The 21,774-nt window shown below is 40.6% G+C and overlaps 1 protein-coding gene across 2 annotated transcripts in view; it reads right to left on the bottom strand.

The window, feature by feature from the left end:
* The window catches only part of SRPX (sushi repeat containing protein X-linked), a 44,952-nt gene continuing 23,178 nt past the window's right edge, over positions 1-21,774 (bottom strand). The window contains exons 2-10 of one of the 2 annotated variants that reach the window (XM_062574022.1): positions 19,853-19,912; positions 13,582-13,773; positions 12,739-12,915; positions 7,251-7,377; positions 5,324-5,445; positions 4,449-4,628; positions 3,445-3,578; positions 1,930-2,051; positions 1-543 (exon numbers count right to left, since the gene is read on the bottom strand). In XM_062574022.1, coding sequence (XP_062430006.1) covers positions 363-543; positions 1,930-2,051; positions 3,445-3,578; positions 4,449-4,628; positions 5,324-5,445; positions 7,251-7,377; positions 12,739-12,915; positions 13,582-13,773; positions 19,853-19,912 — 1,295 coding nt within the window. In that variant the 3' untranslated portion in view covers positions 1-362. The remainder of the gene's footprint in view (positions 544-1,929; positions 2,052-3,444; positions 3,579-4,448; positions 4,629-5,323; positions 5,446-7,250; positions 7,378-12,738; positions 12,916-13,581; positions 13,774-19,852; positions 19,913-21,774) is intronic. The other variant, XM_062574031.1, reaches the window with a different exon arrangement.

Below are 21,774 nucleotides of genomic sequence, written 5' to 3'. Positions count from 1 at the left end.
TGTTTGCAAAACAATATTTTATTAATAAAAAGACTTAAAAACAGTAAGAAAGACCCCCCAATTTTACACTGAATGAAAAATCCAAAATAAACTCCTGAAGACACGCCTCACTTCTTCACTGTCTGTACAAGCAATTCCACTGCGTAATAATTCTACATAGAAATTTCTCTAAAGATGGCTGAAAGTACAAAAAAGCATCATGCATATGTCTATGCAGAATAGCTACACAACAGGACAGACTTAACAATACACACAAAAAATCTGTACATCAGTGATTAAAAAAGCCATGCTTTGTGTAGCACCAAGGAGAGAATTATGTGGATAAAAAATTCACTGGCAAATGAAAGCCCTGCAATTCTCAATTAAGGACATGACTGGCCAATTTCTGCTTGCAGTTTCATCTCTTCTTTCCTCAAGGGAAATTTGTCAATAAGTGCAAAGAGCTCAGCTGGTGTTGCTGGGAAAGGGTAGCGTTCCTTGTCCATTCCATGCTTGTCCATCACCACAATGTTGAAGTTATAATGGGGGATTCGCAGCAACAGTCTGCAAAATAAGGAAATTGTTCTGCTTACAGCCCCCTGACTATTGCATAGGCGCTTCAAGCAGTAATAAACCGCAGAACTAGCCTGTTGGCTCTAAGCAGAGAAATGCAGGGATAGTCAGTGCGCACTATACAGAGTCCAGTTTGTTTCACCTGTAAGAACAGGGCATCAGCTGGAGACTGGGTGTCTGTATGTCCTGCAGACTATACCTCTGCATTAGGAGAGGACCAAAGTAACTGCACTCAGCTCTCCTTTCTCCTCTGACTTCTAACTGTTATTACAGCCTATGCATTACCTATTGTGATCACAAGAGCAAAACCACAAACACACACGTACAAAGTACCATATTTTATACATACATATATATATATATATATATATATATATATATATATATATTAGTCTAAAGAAAAAGATTGTGATGGAGCTAAATACAGGTAGACTACTTCCTTCCTTTGCCTCCCTACAGGATATCTCCTACAATGGTGAAAAGGAGGACAAAATTACTGGTGCTACAAGACAGAAAAGATCTTAAGTGTCTCTTCTCATCACCCCTAATAACTCCTAGCTATCTGTCTGGTGTTAATCCCAGCTTAGAAGCACAAAACACCAGCAATCAGGGAGGAGTTGTTTCCTTCTGAGCGGTAAAATGAGCCATTCATGCTCCTCTGTAAGATACAACAGTAACGAAAGTATATCCTTGATGACAAAAGTATATCCTTGATGCACTTTTAATCTTTTGCTTGGAGAAGAAATGAACTACGAGATCATTAGACCTGCAGTCCTTCAACACTGTAAGTGTGGGGAAGATGTGTAAGTGTGTAGGCAGATGTGCTGGATTGGTGTCAGGACAAGAAAGCTGCCATGCGGAAAAGTGTCTGTACAAGACTGGATTTCAGGCATAGGTGCAAAGTGATTGCAGACTGTCATGACTGCATCAGACCAAATCCGGTACAAATATAAACATATGTGAAGTGTTTTCAGTGGCAGCACTCAAAAATCAAAGAACGCATGACACAATCAAAAAGGGATGTGTAGAGTTCATCTCAATTTAGGAATCCTCTCAGTTTGAGCAATCCCTGGGACAAGGGATACCCAGCACTTGAAAGAGGCAGTTGGTCACTTGCCATTTAAATGCTAAACAAGCTGAAGTTCTTAATCTCATAAATACCAAATGCCCATGAATTTGCAGCTGTTTTTGCACAATTAGCAAGGAGCATATAAATCATGAAACTTACTCATGAACATCTACCTTCCAGTGTCCAGATATGTACATTAAACTAAAATATGTATATTCAGAAAATAAGATGAAGCTGGAAATCTAAAGCAGGATGTTGACTCACATATGCTAAGCTGCGAACACAACAGTAGGGAAAGCTTACTTTACCTGAGTTGCAGTGCAAGTGATGGGGGCAGCAGCTTCACACCAATTCGTCCTATCTGTGCTGGGAACACGCCCACCAATTCAACTACTGTAACATGTCGAAGGTCTAAACCACACTGTGCTGGCTGTAAGGGTTAAAAGAAGGAGGAGATGTGTTAGTTACCAAGGAGAGAACAGTGGGTTGTTTTCAGCATGCAATCGGTGTTTATAAAGAGTTCAATCTCTGTATTTTGCTCTGTGTATGTTACTGAGACAGTTTAAATTGAAATGAGAGCACACTTTAAATGATCTCTTAAATTCTTGCTGCAAAGACCTGGAAGTCTTATCACTCCCATAAATGTCAAATAAATGGGTTTTTAGCTACTCTAAAAATAACAAGGCACAGAGACCACCTAGAAGAAATATAAACATGTTGTTTAATGAAATGAAAAGGTGCCAGTTTATTAAGCGTGGTGCTAGTAATCTCATTTGGCAATCAAAAACTACGTGAAAGGGAAATCAACTGCAGCAAAAATTCTTTCATGCCAATTATTTGCTTGATCACTGTAAAGCAGTGGGTAAAGTACTGTATCCACTGTATGTAGTATTGTAAACTATTTCATTTTGATCAATGATTGAATCTTCTTGCCAAGCTAATCTATTGAGGGGGAAAAAAAAACCCTCTCATTTTACTTTTAATACAACTGTCACTTAAGCCAGCAGTTAGAAACATTATATGCTCATATCCCAATGCCCATTAATACTGATTATTTTTTCCAGTTGTGGAAAAAAAGAAACAAGTTACAAGCATTTACTGCTGTCAAATAATATCCTGGACTGGCTGCTTTCCCTTAGAACACACATACGTTTAAGATGATAGGTCCCTAAATGCAGCTAGCAAAAACCCAACAAGAGCTTAATAATCATATGTAGGACAATTACCAACAGTTCTTACTCTTTTGGGACAAAATACCAGAAAGATATCTCCAGAAATCTGGATGATTTCTGAATCTCCAGTCCTTTGTCTGCTTGTGCACTAGTTATTTCTAAAGCCATTCACATTTTACATTACAGTTACAAGGTCTGCAGATCTGGTTTGCATGAACTGTAATCACTGAAGTGATGGATTTTTTTTTTTCCCCCAACTCTCTTAGAAGTTCAGTTAAGGACCGAGTTCCATTAAGTAAGTTATTAGAGCACAAGTTAATATTAAATTAATCTTGGGAAGATGGAAGAGGGCCAGAACTGCCTGAGATTCAGTGACTGGTCAGACAGATGCAGTACAATACAGAATGGAGCTGAGTTAGAGACTAGGGAGATGTTTAAATTCAAATCCATATAAAAAAGTGTTACTCCAGAACTGCTACTACTTCATCCAGAGTCTCTAGTGGTTGCAATGGAACAACTGAGATTTGCTGATTTATACCAGTAGTGGAGCTTGTCCTCTTGCGTCTTTAAAGAAAAAAAAAATACTTGGGAAAAAAAGCAAATGAAAAGAAAGGAAAAACCCAAACCAAACCACCCTGAATTCTGTTTTACCTGCAACATTCCCAACTGCATCCTGTAGAAGAAGTTGGCTGCAGTAGGAGTTGAAATAATTAGCAATCTCCGTTTCTCATAAAATTGATCCAGAAGTGCAGCTGCAGTCCTTACGTTCACATTAATATTCATAGCTAGAATTAAATTTAAAACAAAAGTTACAGAGCATACTGAAAACATCTATTTCTAAAAGCATGAACAAAAGCAAAAATACCAAAAGCTCAGGAATATAAGAATACAGGTGATTATATACAGATTACAGATACAGATTAGATACAAGACACAGGTGAAATACTGGCCTCACTGAAGCCAATAATTTCATCTGAAAGGAAACAGATTTTTCTCCCAAAGTAGGACATCATGTTGTGAAAGGATGTTTCTTTCTCCTGCCTTGCAACAAAAAGAAAAAAAAAATCTAGAGGGGCTTATCAGACTGTGGGCATTTTGCTTGGAGAATGGTGGAAACACTGCTGTGAGGTGTGTAAAAGCTCCACTAAACAAGAAAGTGGAGCTGGGAATCGTACAGTAAACTGGTTTAATAAACAGGGCTTAGGGAGAAGCCCCTTACTATTAAACTGAGTTTAAGCAAAAGGAAAGGGCTACCGAACATTGGCTCTTATATACTTCTATAGCTTAAACTGATACATTTGGAAGTTCCTTCCCTACTACTTAAAACAACAACAACAACAAAACCTGATTGCTGCTGTGTTTTAGCTTACAGATTCTGACTCCAAAATGTAGTTTTGTGTGGAGGTTTTGGCTGAAAAACCACAATCAATTGTGAGGTACCATCACCACCTGAGGCAAGAGCCACCTGAGGCAAGAGCTGCCAAAGATGGCAAATGCTCCCGATGCACGTACAGATTGGAAGAGAAGACAAAGGTAAATTTCATATCTCCAGGGTGTTAAAATTTGTAGCTGTATTTTACCCCCCAACACTTTTCTCCAGTTCTCACTTCTCTGAGAACCACTGCCCTTGCAGCAGTGCCCTTGCTAATACTCACGTGCACAAGTTGGCTCCACTCCCGACCACCCCAAATTGTACTGGCACACTCTAGCTGGGCTTCCTTGCAGCTCGTAGCCCCCGATGCAGGAAAACTCACATGTAGCACCATAGTTATTTCCATCACCTGAACACTTGATGTAGCCATTATCTGGGACGTTTAATTTCACACAGCGCCTGACTTTAAACAAGAGGTAAAAAATGAAAGATAAGGCATCAGTCACCTGATAGAAGGGCAGCATGGCCAGCAGAATACCATTAAAAAATTATGTATTTCTACTTGCTATCTTTCTTATCAGCTACCTTGTAGTCAAGTACTTTTTCAAAAAAAAAAAAAAAAAAAAAAAAAGAAGAAGCCAAAAATTCTTTAATTCACAGGTAATCTACAGTAATATAGACATACAGACATATAGATATGTGGATCTGATCACATAGCATCATGGTGACAAGAGGTCGTGGAGCAGAAAGAGATCTGAAGCTCAGACCTACAGATTTCAACTCTGGCCCATAAAGAGCTGCACTTGTCACAGGGTGGCTCTGCTTAACAGATGCAAGTCACAGCTGAGAAGACTTCTTCAGATACTTCAGGAGACAAATGCTAGGAGGAAGCTATCAGGAAGGAAGGGGTGCAGAGCTGGAGGCTGGACTGACAGTGAAGTCCAACGTTACTGTCCAACTTAAAAGTCTCCAACTTCTAGCCTGCCAGCTGCCCATCCTGCTCCAGGTCTGGCATCCAGATTCTCAAGCAAGACTGCACTCTCAGTTTCCGAATCAATGCATATGCAGACAAATACAGATATGAGAACATTTCTAAACTGTTTACCAAGCCAGATGCAAATTTGTGACTTTATATATAGTTCAAAACATCATTCTTACCTCTGACTTTAACAAGAAATTTGCAAGTGCCTTTGTTTTCAGCTCTGTCATACACAGTATATTGGATTTTGTGGTCACCCTCTGGAAAATGCGACCCTGGCGGCAGGCCTTTCAAAATAACACTAAAACAGGAGATAAAATAGAACAAATTTATAAATTTGCCAGTATTTTCCTGCTGACAATGCTATAAAGGCCTGAGGAGTGAGGGTTTGTCTGTGACATGCTGAGATTGTCTTGGCTGCCTAAAGACCAACAGTAAGCAACGGAGGAAGCTGAGCAGCACAGCTCAGCATATTTAAAGTTGCAAACAACCAGCCATCCTGGAGCTTTAACTTGCTGACCAAAGAGAAGCAGAGCAGTTGGAGCCTGCTCTGTTCCTGTAAAAGAATTTATAATGTATCCAAGCGTCATGTACTGCCCAAAGGATCTTGAGCTTTCTTTTCCTTTTGCAAGGAAAAAGTTCAGATTGATTATCCCTCATTTTCTGTCCTGAATTGTCCACTGTCAGGGCTGCAATGTAATCCAGAGCTGGCAGAGCACTGCTGTTAAAGAACACTCCAGCCTCTTACAACAGGGACATTACAAATCTGGCTGTTCTGTACTGCTTGCATAAATACCACTTGTGACTAATGTACAGAAAATTAAGTAGAAACAGAGATTTATTTTCACAGTAGAAGAGTTTAGCATTTTGCAGCAGGAGTTTCACTTGGAGCTTGTTCCTCTCCTCCAAACATGTCAAGGGGATTCAAGTGTTCACTTAATCACACCGCCAGTACTGAAACAGTGCAGTTTTCCATGTCATGAAGAAGTTTACGTATTTAATAGACTGCAGGACTCTATGCTTGTAACGAAAGCACTGTAGACTGTATACAACATCCCAATGTAACAAGACTTTCTAAAAACGTACACAATTTATGGGAAAACTTCCACAGATTCAATAGTTAGTCTTTTTTGGGCTGGGAACAACAGTTATTGATCTGACGAAGTCTAAATGAGATATTCCCTCCTTTTCTTTTTCCTTCACTCACCAGACTCATCAAAAAGACTCTGAATTCTGACACTGAGCAGCAGCTATTCAGGTCAAACTTTTTATTCTATTTATTACCTTTTTTTTTGTTTTGTTTCGTTTCTGTGATACTACTAATCACCACAGAATTAACATACTAGGCCTAACACAGCAACGTTGTTTTCAACTGCATACTGAGTTCCTCATTCTAATATTATTTAAAATATAACAATAAAAAGGCTATGCGCTTGTGTCTTTCAGCAGCTTTTTTGTATTCTGATAGTTAAAAGTTGTAAACTTCTTTAAGCATACAATTTTACATGTTTTACTTAACCAGTCCATCAATATACAGGTAAAAGATTTAACTCACTTACTAGAAAAAGCAGATTTCCTACACTTTCATCACTATAGTGATCTAGATAGACTGATGTAACTCCTACATCCTACGAGTACAGGATTTGTACTGTGACACAATTTGTTTTGTTTATTTAAAACACAGCCTAAATTGTCTCTGCTGCCTCCTCCAACGCAGTATTGTTTTTTATTTTGTTATGCCTGTAAGGGTACTTGCCATAAGACAACTTGTTCACTCTGAGATAGGAGTCATACAGAAGCTCTGGAAAACCTCACAGGTGCAGTCAGAAGGCTAGTGTCATTTATGCCATCAGCTTTAATATTACCACAAGAGTGTGTCACCCTTCTACGTGCCGGTTCCTGAGCAATTCACCTCCAAGTTGTCATTTTTTTCTCAGCTAAACATAAAATTCTTCAGAGGGCTTCAACATGTGACAGCAATTAATAAGCATCTTTAAAGAGCGACACAGGGAGAGTGCACTGGCAGCCCTCGGCAGCCGAACCCCTAAGTAAGGAACCCCGGGAGAGCAAAAGAGGAAATAGAAACATCTACAGATTTTCACCTACTCTGTCAAAATCCCATCAGCAGTGTCCCTTCCCTCAGGGGTGTCCCAGAACACTCTGGCTGTCAACTTATTTGGCTCTGCGGTTTTCTCCTTCACACTTGGGCACTGGATTCTCGGTGGTTCTGTATCTGTTGAAACAAATATCAGAGGAATGGGTACCTCATTCTCTTCACAGCTCTCACGCTTTCAGCGTACACTAGGACCATCTTTTCCCGGCCTCCTGAACACCTGAATCCCTCCCCGCCACGGCAGGTGCAACGCGCATTGCTCTCCTCTTCAGTGTGTAAGGAGAGCAAGAGATGAGAACGAGCAATCCACCTATAGAAATATCTAAGTAAAAAGGAGTTGTCCTAACTTTGTTTAGATAGTCGCCAGTCAAAAAGCAATGCTAGCAATTAGGCTGCGTTTAGTTTTGGGCTCTAAGGAAGGATGCCTAAGATTGCACCCGCGGAGCCTGCACCTTCTGTGCCCCTGCTCTGCCTCTTCCTTCATCTGTGCAGCTGCGGTCGTGATTAAGCACATTTGCAAAGCGCACTGAACGCATTAATCGCTTCTACTTTTAACTTGTTCATTATCTTTCCTGCAGCAATGACGACAAGAAATTGGCTTTTCAGTGAGAATGGCTACTGCATTTTTATAGCATTTGGTAATGCGTTTCTCAAGTAATTTTTATAATGCCTTAAGGGTAATACAAAAGAAAAAAGTAGACCAGGTAAGTTTTGAAAGCCTGATCAACTGCCTCCAGAACACTGTCACTATTTTTCAGGGATAAGAGAACAGTGGTAAGGATAAAAGACACTGATAGAAGATAAAGGTGATGCACAGCTGCTCTTCTTCATCCAATCTCATTGCCAGTCCTGCCAGCAGAGCAGAAGCAGGTGGCTGAACCAAGCCCAAATACCATTCCAATCACTAGATACAAAAACTGCCTTTAATAGCTTAGTCTCAGGGTTTGACCATGTCTTGGACTATGCCCAAAATTAAGTCTAAACTCACAGAGTCACATGCTAGCTTTAAAAAACAAACAGAGACAGATTACTCTTTACATGTAAATAGAAGACAGTCCCTAAAATGCTGCTTAAATTTAAAGGGAGGCAATCCTGGGTTTTTCATTTGCAAGGCAGACACAGAAAAGACAGTCTGGTTTTATTTGAAAGAAATAGCAATCAGAAAAGGGTTAGGTCTTTATAAAGCATCAAATATATAAAATAATTTTACAGAACCACACATTCCCCAAGCAGCAATATACAATGTTTTGTACCAGTGTAACTGGCCAAGTATAGCCCTGACACAGCCACTTCAAACTTTTAATGGGAGTCTAAGAACTTGGAATCCTCAAAAACTGGTTCCCTTGTATTTCTTCTGTAAGACTGCTTCTAAACACAACAGCTTTCTGAGACATTTCCATTGAAAGAGCTCCTGTCTTAATTTTACATGGGAGGGAATGTATGTGTGTGTGTGTGTGTGTGAGCGGGGTGGAGGGGCTTGCAAATAGGGGACATGCCAAAGTTATTCACAACAGGAATCCTGCAACCAGCTTTTCACAAATGCTTGTATTTATGGGTTTTGTAAGTAAATGAATAAGCATATCTTCCTACAATGCTGGTAGGCTAACTGTTCTTTCGATTTTTTTCCAGATCCTACTAGAAGGTGAAGCTCTTAAGAGCTCACACTACAACTAGTGGAGCAATCAAAAATGAACAGCAGAATCCTCTAAATAGCATTTGAAGCATCGTGTATTTTACAAGAACATCCATCACCAAAGATGCATAACAAATCTATTTTTTTTTCCTTTTTCTGTTTCATCTATTTACTTAAATTCTGTGACTTCATTCATTCCTCCCTCATTATCTGCTGTGGTGGTGAAAAAGCAGGCTTTCCCCACTTCCAGTCCTGCTGCAGGGAACACTTGCTTTCTCTCCCTTCCTCTTCACGATCCTTACTTGCTCTATTATTTTAAGAGTACCTTTCCATCACCTTTGGAAACCTGCTCACACCACAGCCAGAGAGAGCTCCGCTCTTCTCTACAAGACTACATTTCTTTCAATAACCCATTACTGTATTTGAATTAGGACAAAAACTAAATCTCATCAAATTTGAGAGTGACAAAACTGAAAAACAAACTCCCCCAAATCTTCAATGCAACCAATGAAGTGGAAGACTAGATCAGCTCAAAACTAAACACCAGCTGAGGAAGCCACAAGATGCCTCGTGGGAGGATTTACCAGAGGAGGAAAGGAAGATCATAAAAGCCCTGGAGTCTCAGATGCTCTCGCTTCACACACGTTGCTGGCCAGAGTCAAAGCCAGGACACTGCAAGGTGGCCTGACCCTGCGTGTCTACTCTTGTGCTTTTACTACAGCAACACTGCTGAAAGACAGATGTAAATGCAAAACGATTTATCTAAGCTATTTAGCAAGGCAATATATGTACTAAATGTTTGAATCTTGACTGCTAGGGCAGGGAGACTGAGTTTTAATGAAAAATTTTGAGCTGCTCAGCTACAATTTTCCTTGCATTCTCGTAAGGTTCAGCTTTCCCTGGCTACTCACAGCAGCAACTGGTATTTTGCTCCACACTTGAAACTGGCATTGCAGGAATGGCAGTGTTACATTAGGTCAGCAGTGAAATACTAAATTTTAAAACAGCCTTTTAAACTTTGTGGAGAAAAATGCCCAGTTTTCAAACAGTTCTGTTTGCTGTTTTTTTTTTTTTTTTTTTTTAACCACACTTCTGGCACTGACCCCATTAACAACATCAAAGACAAAATTTAAAAAGCTTGTTGCCTCTTTCTCATAGTTTATTAAAAGTTGAGGTTTGTTTGCTTGGGAGGACGAGAGGGCACATTGGGAGGAAAACAAGAGCGATGGTATCAAATGCCCAACACCTAGTCGAGAATTCACACGGGCTCAGTAACCGATCTGCGGTTAAGTTAATGCTGATTGCCGATGACATTGACCGACGGCTGGAAGTTAACTCAAAACACCTATTGTGCGCCAAAAGCACACACAGATGAAGAGAACCAGCTGCGTGGAAACCACGCTCTGCGCTTTGAAACGCCTCCTGTCAGAGCCCGCACGATCGACGACTCGCAGGGCAAGGCAAACCTTCAGACAGACGTAGCTGGAAGCTGCGCGTTCACTGCCTGTCACTACGGTCGCACCCTAGGATGCGACAGGAAGGATGAGTGAGAGTGGAGACAGCCTTTTAGCACCACCTCTGTTACACCGTCAGCTGGAAAGGGAAACCTTTGCAGAAGCAAAAAGGCGGTTGAAGTCTTTCAATCTTCTATAGGAAAACACCTATTTCAATCTATGTTACAGTGAATTAAGGATATAATGAAAATATCATTCAAGTGCATATTGGCCTTTTTAGCTAGCTGATAACTGAAACTGGCTCTACACTGAATTTTTTTAATCAGTTATTTCCGTGACATGGAGGATGTCCTTCCTCTAAAGTGAGGGACAGGGGCCAGGCTTGCTGTTACCACAGATTACTCACAGTCTGCAACATCTGCCTTAAGTGACTGCACAGTACACGTTTTCTTGGGGGGGGAAAAAAGTCCTTTTTCCTCCTTTTCTTTTAAGGAATGCCTGTTTCAGCAAAATTCGCCTGGTGCCTTTCCTGCCTGCACCTTCAGCCCTGCACTGTGAGCCCCAAATGGTTTTGTGTGAAAGTGCCAAGCAGTGCAAGTGCAGTACAAAAGGGTGGAGGAAAGTCCCATGGTTTCTAACAGGGCTATAAATACAGGTAAGTAAAGCAACTTCTTTGCATCTTTTTCTTAAGCTTTTTTATTTAATCAATTTTCCTCACTTTGATTTTGCTCCACAGCTGAACGTGAGGAAGAACTTCTGAAGAGCCTGGGCTCAGCCAGTCCTCTTCTGGCCAGGGGTGAGTCTTCATAGGCTGCAGTTCACCAACAGCTTTTCTGTATTAGTGAACTACCGTAAGGGATATGTATTCAATTGCAGACTGCATTTATACTATTACAGATATGTCTGGTAATAAGAAATCACTATCCTGCCTTATTGAGAGGTCAAAAAAATAAGATTACTGTTAAAAATTTTGTTAACTGCATAACTCATGATTTGTATGTATACAAGTGTGCACACAGGGTAGGAAGGGGTCTTCACACTATGTTTTGTTATCAGAAATAATAGTATTAGTTTTACTGGGATACTTGGGACTTGCAATCCTATCCCATGTAGCGACCATCCTGCATTTTTGGAATCAGCAAGAAGTGTAAATGCTATCCTAGCCTTTTTTTTCCTTTTCCTCTCCTTAAAACCAATTTGCTTATTCTCTACTCTGCAACGCAGCATCATTTGCAACAAGTCCCCTCCCTGACCCCGCAAACAGATGAGGTTCTAGAAGTGCCAAGAAATACAGAGGACAACGATTTATCATTCCCAAACTTAAAAGGGTTTGTTTTTCTTCCTCCACCTACACTATTGAGAGAGACATGGTTTGTATTTGTAAATAAAAACAAGAGGCCCCACAAACAGTCTGGACCTCAGCAGCAGGATCATTTATACATTTGCACAACAGTGAGTAACAGGAACACAAAAAACTTTGTGAACATAAATCCACAGTGGAGAGACTCCAAAGTTATTTTCTAACCTAGACTGAGCCACAGGCATTTTGAGGAAAACAAAATTATCATACACAAAAAACACTGAGCACTCAAATAATCTACCACCCACAAATTTAAATTACTGGTAGCCAATTCAGATGGCTAAAGAATACTTTCCTTTGTGGATAGCTGGTGAATATTTTATCACAGACTTCCCAGAAACAAAGGCAGCAGCTGAATCTTCATTATCTGCTGAAATCTCATTAGATGAGGAAAAATTAAATCTCTTCTCTGATCTACGGATTTAAAAAATTATTCCAGTTGAGATTACCAAGAAACTGCTGACTACATATTGCAAACTACTGCCATAATAATGTGAACTGGACTGAAATTTAGTCTAGCTTTCCATAACCAAGTTGGTCACTAGAACCCACTCGTATTCCCTGAATACAGGTGGAGATCACTCCGCCAAGAAACAAAGCGGCCAGACAAAGCGTTTCGCTTCAAACCTGTTTTATCATTAAATTGTGGGGAGTACAGACTCCAGCGCAGAGAACATGCTTGAAAACCAGCCCAGTAATTACAAACTGTAATAAGAGTTACTAATCCATGAGATCAGCAGGGGCTATTTAGAAGCACTGTAAAATACTGACCGTTTATACCAGCCTCGTCTTTACTAACCTAGTCACGTTTGGAGCTGATGGCATAAATGCTAGACAGGGAGTCACCTGGGACTCAAGTATGGAGCGACAGAGCTCCCTGTAGCCCTTGGCCTCCCCCACGGACACAGCTGCTTTTCTCCCCATGAACTGGATAAAAGAGCCACGATTCAAACTGACGTGGAGCGTCTGGAAACGTCTGAATACAGGGTTTAAGATCTCGGCTTCCTAGGGAGCGGACGGATCACGGTACTTACCGACGCAAGAAGCTGGCCGGCCGCTCCAGACTTTGTTGTCCATGCACGTCACTATACGGTCCCCTTTCAGCTGGTACCCTGGCGAGCAGTAGTATTCACACCTGGAGCCAAAGTAAGCACCGTCTAAACACTTGAACCCTCCATTGGTTGGCATGGACAAGGTCGGGCAGCGCTTTTCTGGAACAGAGAACAAGGATTTCTGCAACCTTGTTATCCCCCTTTAGAGTACTGTGAATGTGGGGTATTGCACAGAAACAGAGATGCAGCTAGTGATGTTCAGCAGGAGCAATTGATGCTCCACATAAGATTTTTCACACTGTCCTCATCAGTCATATTTCAACTTTAACTTTACAGGCACATTCGCCTAATGTAATATTTATATAAGAAGATGATTTACCTACTCCTTTCTTCTCATAAAACGTTTTAGCTTAAGAGCCCATTTAGACATCTAAAACAAACTCTACCAGCTTTCAAATCCCAAGATGGGCAACATTTTAAAGGAAATACTTGGCTTTGTTATAGAACTATTCCTACAAACCAAAGCCCTACTCTCATTAAATGCTCCCTGATCCATTCTCTGTCAACAAGGTATTTGTATTACTCCTCTTTATGTTTAAAGAGGAGCATGTCTTTAAACTGCAAGCACTTCAGCAAGAAGCTAATCTACATATCCAAGCACATTATCAATACATAAAATACAAATAACAGTCAAAAGATTGCCATGTTTCTTTTCACCATCGCATTTTATTGCTCACAGGTTTTAGCTGTACCAAATATCAAGGCAAGGAGACTTTATCATCTACTCAATCTGCAGAATAATTCACAAAATTAATAGCTACTTACGTTTGCACAAGACTTTCCCAGACCAACGTTTGCTTGACTGACAAATGAGCTGCTGAGGACCATGCAGTTCATAGCCTTTTTGACAACGAATGTCACATCTTGTACCCAACACATTCTTATAATATTCTCCTTGAGGTGTCCTACAGTCTGCATACCCATGTTTTACCTTAATGGGAGAGCACCATGGTGTTTCTAGCACAGAGAACAAAGAACATAAAGAATATTTTATGAAGTACTAAAAGATTTAGTCACAAATACAAAATAATTTTCTTTATTCAAGGTTAAGAGAAGAAAAGTAAATTTTTTTTAAACAGCTACCAATCCCCCCAAGTGGAGAAGTGACATTGTGGCAAGGTTCTCCTGAGTGCTCATAGATGAGAAGGTCAAAGACTTCAAAGACCAGTAGCCCTTTTTCATTATAAACATTAAAGATAGCATTCATTATATTGTGTGGAGGAGACTCTGGGTTTTTGTCAGTGGAGCAAGCTTGCCACCATGTGGACAGTCTGATGACAACTTTTTTTTTTTTTTTTTTTTTTTTAAAAAAAAAAAGAACTTTTGATAGCAAAAGTTTGCATTAGGAACTCATTTGGTCCCGCTGTAGTAGCATCTTTGCAGTACCAGCTTGCTGCCTACTAGGAAAAAAAAGAAGAAAATACTTCCAGAATAATTAGCGCAGTAAAAGACATTGCCCAGGATAAACTCTGATAGTTCAAGCTCTCTCACAGAGATCATACTGCCAAAATGCCAAGTCTGCATATATACGTACTAGACGTGTCAGAACAACCATTCAGGATTGATATATGGCTCCTGTTTTGTAAAATTACTTCTCAGGTTACCATCTAGGAATAATGCTGAATGGGAACTTGTAAAGTATGCAAAAACAGCAGCTCCCTTGCTGTTCTTAGCAGGTCTATGGCACCATATTAAAACAATCTAATAATTCTTTATATTACCAACAAAAAAAGCTTTCTTCTAGCAAATTTGTACTGTATTATTGTTATTAAATCTGAAGGAAAATGTCTAATCCAGACTAAACAAAGAGCTCTTGTAAAAGGTCTAACCTGTTCGCCTCTTTATGGTACTAATTTGTAGCTTCCAAGTGTAATGTGTGCACTGAAGCACTACACACGTATTTCACAGCATTTCCTCTTGTCAAATCCTTTACAAGGGTGTGGATGTTCCTTTATGAGCATCTTATAAATCCAACATGTATTAAGAAAAGAACCCGAGCTGCCGTGTTTAAATCCAGTTCTAAATATTCTCCAAGTCTGGACTTTGTGTGGACCTCTACAGCTTGGTGGAGGGCTACCTTTTCCTTGTGTTGCAGAAACCTGGCCTACGAGAACTGCCTTCTCGATGCTCCTGGACCCACAACAGAAAGAAAAAGAAAGAAAAAGAAAGAAAAAGAAAGAAAAAGAAAGAAAAAGAAAGAAGGAAGGACTGATAGAACTGTCAAGTTAGAGGAAAGTTGCATTTGGCTGGGACAGCATACCCTGTGCTCCTACCAAATTTGTGGGAAAAGGAAGGGGGGAAAAAATAGATGTTCATAAAACCGACTCTTTAGCAATTGGCTAAGGCCACAAGCAAACGTTTCAAAACATTTGTTCATCTTTGACCAGTGTGTGCACTGAGCAAGCAATGCTTCTTATGCAATGGGCAGCTTTTCAGCAGGACTTTTCCTCTACAAGCAGTGACTAAGCCTGCCCCTTCTCAGCTCCAGGATTTGAAAAGGATATAAGTAGGGGGAGTGAGGGATTGCAAGGCAAAAAGAGAAAGATGCCAAGTCCTGAAATCCTATGTGACAATGTGTGACATGCAGCAGATATGCAAGACCTTAGAGCGGTCTACAAGAAAGATGCAAAAAACCCTAAACAAAGAGTTTTAGCATTTGTCCTGACAAAGTCACAGGAGACATTAAAAAAAAAAACAAAAAAAAACACTTTTCTAAAACAGCACAGAATACCTCTAGGACGTATTTACACTTTCCCAATGGAAACTGCATTCTCCACCTACATTTTGCAGTGCTGTTCCTGGAACAACAGAAATAGCATCCAAAGAAAGAAAGTGGAAAGACTGATTATCAAGTTTCTGATTACTCCAAAAGCATATTCCTCTAGACTGGCCTGTTTCTGAAGTCTTACTATACTGTGATATGCTTATTTTAACCAACATATCTGTAAGCCCTTTGCAAAGGTGCATAAGTAGCATTATTCCTACTGCCACCAAATATACATTAACTGAAGCATGGGGAAATCAGCTGCCCAGTCTAACTGTGCACAGCCATCGGGGCAGAGCACAGTTCAGCTTGTCAATTCTGTCAGGCAGCCGCTCCAATCTTTTTTCTTTTTCCTTCTACAGTCCTGCTTTCCAAAAGTACTGGATGCCTCTATTTTATTTTCATTTATGAGAAAGTAGTTTTGCAGAGTTGGGTCTTTTTCAGAACTAGTCCCTCTCCTTCAGCTGGAGCTCTACCCTGTATGTACCAAAACTCATCAAATAATCCACTGACTGACTTGGGCCAGTTTGTTTAGGGGCTGCATCACTGCAGTTCACATTTCTGATGCTTGAGGCGAGCCAAATTAAACTCAGGAGAGCAGGGAGTGCAAGCCAACAGCAGAAGTAATTCAGCTACCACTGAGTGATCACAGCACCCACCTCTGAGCCCCCTGCACTGTTACTGAGGAAGGTTATCCAGGCACCAGCTCAAGCATCCTGGCCAGACCGTGCTCCGAGTTGGAGTAGTCGAGGCAGCCTCGGCCACATTCTCCTTCTGGAGAAGCCCTCCTCCTCCGTGTGAGCTAACTACGGCTTTTGCATAATCACCTCTCTCCCCTCCAGGGCTTTGATTTTCAAAATTTCCAACTTTTCTGTCCCACTTGTCTTCTCACACCCTGAGACCCCAAAATTCAATTCTCTAAAATTCAATTTAAAAAAATATAAAAAAAAGAAAGAATAGGAAAAGCCTTTCCCATTCACTGTAGCTGGTCATCACGGTCTAAATTAAGGAGCAGGGCTCAATTGTTCTGCAGAAGTTATTAACCTTGAAGTTAGATTAAAAAAAAAAAACACCAAACACCATGGGACTGTAGGGGTACAACAGAGCAGATGAAAAATCAGATAGGCTGGGCTTCTGCCCTAGGGACAGCTAAGTAAGCTGTGGGAAAATCAGTTCAAGTTATTTGTGCCTCAAGGTTTTCCATATCTGTAAAAAGCAAATGAGGATGACTAATCTCCTTTGTAAAGGGGTTTAAGACAAATACACTATGCAACATCATCAAAAGGGCAATTAAAGAAAAAAAAACACTAAAATACAGAAAACACAAAACAGCTGTGTCAGGTATTGCAAATTGCCTGAGTTTTTCTGAGAATTTTTGAGGCTTTACAAACACACTTGACTGCAGTAAACAGCTGCAAATGTAAAGAGAGGCTAAAAATGCAGCTAAATGCACAAATGGAATATTTAAAGGGAAAAAAAAAAGAATTCCCCATGCTAGTAGTGTTGTTGCAGCTTTGGTGGTCTACAGAAACGAAGCAAGGCTCCTAGAGAGTCATAACAGCTCTTTTACTGGCCTTAACGATACATCTAGAAAAACAAAAACAGAAGACAGACATGCTTTTGAATGCAGATAACTTGAAGAGCTTAAGAGAAACATCTGTTTGATCTAAAGCATTATTATGTTTACTCTAGCACTGAAAGCAACTGGAAGAAAATGGGTGAGGCAGAGCTTATAAGGGGGCAAATACTTGGGCTTGGACTAAAGGATATTGCTGAAGAAAAAGCTCTTTAAGCTACCCGAGTTTGTGTGCATAAAAGCGTATCAGAAATCACAACAAAGTTTTAGACCACGGCTCGTTTATTTTAAGTGAATCACATATTGTTACTCAAAGGCCAAGTAGCTCCATGTCATATTTGTGGAATATTAGGGCTGGTGGAGCCTGGAGAGGCCATATAACCCATTCCCTCCCTCAAGACAGTGTCATCCCTAGAGGCTTAGGAAACAGGAGGAGATACAAGTTTCCCAGGCATCTGCTCTGGAGCTTCACCACCTGCATTAGTTCCACTCAGGTACCTGAAATTTGTGTTTAAAATATCCGTACCTACGTAGGAACCCCCTCCCACACACCCCACCTCCCGCTCCCTTTTTAACAGAAATTTGCATTGTTCTTCAGCGGCCAAATGGCTTGAGTTGTCATTCAGCACCAAAACGTCTACTCGGAGACTCAGGTCTGCACTCGAAACCCCTGCAAAGCACACAGCCGAGCGGCGCCGCTCGAAGCCACAACACTGCCTAGGCGTTTGAGGCTACCGTTTGATCACCGCAGTGGGAAAAAAACAAAAAACAAACAAAAAAAAAACAAAATAAAAGGCTACCAGGAGCTGGGATGAGTCCAGGAGTGGCACCAGCAGCTTGGGAAGCAGCGGCTTCACCAGGGAGGCCGGGAACGACCCCCGAAAAATGCTGCGGGCAAGGGAAGCCTCGGCGGTGTTTCTCTGGCAAGCCGAGCGAGCCGAGAAACACCGAGACGAAGGCAGAGGCTTTGGCAGGAGGTCGATCCCCGCGCGGCTAACCCACCGCATTTAGCTCGCGGGCGCCAAGGAGGGCTGAGCTGCGCGCCTGCTTTCACTGCTCCCCACGCCTGCACGCGCAGGGGAAAAAATACCCACAGCGCTGCTTAGGTACGTTTAAATAAGTTAAGCAAATTCATTTGGTTGGTTGTTACCCTGGATTTTTTTTTTTATTTATTTATTTTTTATTACCCAAGCCATCGGTCATAACCAAAACGCTGGACCGCGTTTTAGGGGAGAAGTTCGGAAGGGAGCAGCGCGGCGCGTTTTTCCCCACTTCGTCCTGCTGCTCTCCTCCCTTTCGGCCCCGTTACGAGCCGGAGCGGGCACGCTGCCGTAAGCCTTCACGCTCCGCGTTGCGCCCTCGTGGCCTCCCGCTGCCTCATCTTCCACCACACTTGGCAGCAACGCTTCCAAACGCGGGGGAGTCTTTAATATTTGTCCGAATGAGTCACCGCATTTCACTTACCCCGGTGTCATTTTGGCTGACATTAATGTAATTCATTTGGGATCACTCTATAAAAGGAATTTAGGCAGAATCTACATTTTGACTACTTGCCTGCCCTGGCATGAATTGGCACTCATTTTCTTTCGTGATCTCTGGAATTCTTTCTCTAAGTGTCTGCAGAGGATTACATGTTAAAAGGCAAACAAAAGTACATTTACCCAAGTAAAGCTTTGGAGAAATATTTCTGCGCATGCTTTCAAACAAAATTTTACGCTGGATTATTTATTTTATTGGGAGAAATATCAGGCATTTATAAAAACAGCAAGGGAGCTGCAGCATCTGTGCTTTCCTCTGCTGCATATAAATGTCTGAATTACTTGAAAACTTACCTCTTATTTAAGGTCCATTTAATTTTCTCCAGAGTATCAACAGCATACAATGTACACACAATGCCCAATATTTTCAAGTTATCAAAACAGTAAATTACTTTTTAGCATCTCCATAGGTTAGTTTACTAAAAAGAAACCACAATTACTATATAAAGTGACATAAAATTAAGTTTCTTAATTGGTTGGGGTTCTGAGGGATTTTGACAGAGAAAATCAGGGGGAGCAGATGCAGACTTTTTAAGAAAACAGACATAGAAAATGTAATATTTACTAGCAGTGACAAAAACTTCCCAGTCTTACTAAACAGAAAACTCTTCCGGAATAGGGAAGAAAAACTGAATTTGATTTATAAAAGTGCAAATCCACTGACTCATTAATACAGCTACATAATTTGCTTTAGAATTTACCTGTTCATTAGTTAAACACACTTTGCTTAACATTTCAGGTTGCAAGTTAACCTGATATGAGAACAATATTATGAAAAAAAAAGTCATGAAAATCAAGTTCTCTTGCACGTACTTCTATACATTATCATCAATAGGCCCAGGTTTTGGGTCAGCTTATCATTGATGGTTTAGCTAAGATGTATGAAGAGAGAAGAGAAGCTATTCCTCGATTTTCATGAACTGGCAACCTTATTTTCCAAGGGCCAAGGCAGCACAAAAGTAATTTATTCGGGTGCATAAGACAGTGGTAATCAGTACTTGGTCTAATTTCCACTGTTGTAAAAATAAAATCTTGATCTAAAAGCCATGAAGAAAACATGGAGGTAGATCACCAAGATTTTATAAAAACAGGAAAAGAAAAGGTGTAAGCTCTCTCAGCAACAGCTGATCCTTATTAGCACATAAGCAAAGCATTCACCTTGATATCTATTGCGTGCATACACATCTTCATCATCTTCAAGGGGTGAATATCCCGATCCTACAATAGAAAATAAAAAGAAAATACTGCAGCAAGAAAGGAAATACAAATTAGGAATAAGAGAGGGCTTCGCAAAGAGACATGCAAGATTAGGGTGCAATAATCTAAGCAATGCCATCAGCATAGGCCTCCTTGAAGCTCAGATTTATAGCAGAACCAGTTTATAGTGAATTTGGAAGGGGTGAATGATTTGATAAGCCAATGAAATAAAAGTCTCTTGCTGTTGCTGATCAATGGCATGTTGGATATTTCAAGTCACAGCTCCTTGGCTAAAGAAAGCCCCCCATGAAGGTGAACTATTGAGCAAAGGAGGTACGGGGGGGGGGGGGGGAAGGGGTGCATCAAAGATTTCACTGTAAAGTGGTTCAAGAGTGTCAGAGGCTGTTAACAGCCATCAGGCCAACCAGCTGAAGTAAAATGTGCGTAACTCAAGAACAACCCTCATTTATGACATAAATAATCTTCGTACAAAGAACAAAACATTGAGATACATAACCTGCAAACCTCAGTTTGGTATCAAGTCTTCTGTGGTCGTACAACTAAAGAGATAGTATATACTGGCACTTCTGAAGAGCTATGCAACAGCTATCAGCTTATGGCAAAAAGGCAGAAATTGCTTTACAAAATTATGTATTTACCAAGGATAGAAACCATCTAGAGCACCATCATCAAGTAATTCATTTATAAAATGCGCTGGTCAGCAATAAAGCCTTAAAAATATCCTTATGTGATAGTTCGTTAAAATCAGCAGCTTTAAAGTTTAGTCCAAACGCTAGATGAGTCAAGGAGAGGAGCTCGTACAGATTACTACTCTGAGAAGTCTTTCTAAAAATCTGGCACACAATAGGTAGATACTAGTACGAAACTTCAGAAGCTTTTCACCCATGGTATCTGAAATCACAACTACAGAGATATTTAATCACCATTTGTTGAAGTCCAAGCCACAGTCTTTGAAAGCTGCTGCTTGAAGATAGGCTAAATACAATAATTTAAGCATCTCAACAAGCCGATTTCATGTGCAGAGCACTGAACTGTCTGCTGAAATCGAAGTCAACCGTTAATGATTTAGCACAAGGATAAGAGCCCCCAAAGCAATCTGCTTGTCTCACCTAGATTAGGGTCAACATCTATCAACACATTCTACTTATTATAAAAAAAACAAACCAAACTACCCAGAAACTTGTTAGTTCAGGAAGTTTTGCTTAACCAAAGCCTATTGCTATCACTGGGAATCCTCCTACCTCTTCCAAATGCTTTGAGCTCAGACCTTATGACGATAACTTCTAATTAGTTTCTCCCTTAAAATCTAGTGTTTTATATAGCACAGACTTCCCATCACTTGGCACTGTTTCTCTGGGTGGTGGGGGAGAAGTCTTTTTCTCCTGTTTTTTTAATTGCTGATGTCTAAACACTGATATCTCAACTTCTCAACATAAAAATATTTAGACTTTGCTGCATTTAAAGTCTCACTGTATAATACAAAGAGCAAGCTGTGTTCCCTGAGGGCTTCATGAAGACCTTGATATGTAAATGAATGCCCCTCTAGGCATCACTTAATTCTGTCAGAATTGGGATACTCTCAGCTAATTGCTCAGCCTGAGAGTTATCACGATGCATTCCTTTTGAATTGTCCAAATATTACGTTGCAGAGGGACTTTAGCACTTAAATATCACTACAAGTTAAAGCTGTGTGAGCTCTCATATACTTACTTCTCTTTAGAGGGGACATGATTACATGCTTTTGAAATTCTTCTTGTGAAAGTTAGCCTTAAGAGTTACTCGCTGCCCTTGCCCTGAAATGAGGCTCTATACGTTGTATGCTGCGGTTAAAACAAAACGGGAAAAATCTGCACCATGATCCC

The sequence above is a fragment of the Rhea pennata genome, chromosome 1 (genome assembly GCF_028389875.1).
Source record: "Rhea pennata isolate bPtePen1 chromosome 1, bPtePen1.pri, whole genome shotgun sequence".
Lineage (NCBI taxonomy): Eukaryota > Metazoa > Chordata > Aves > Rheiformes > Rheidae > Rhea > Rhea pennata.
This window is presented reverse-complemented; position numbering and strand designations above follow the sequence as displayed.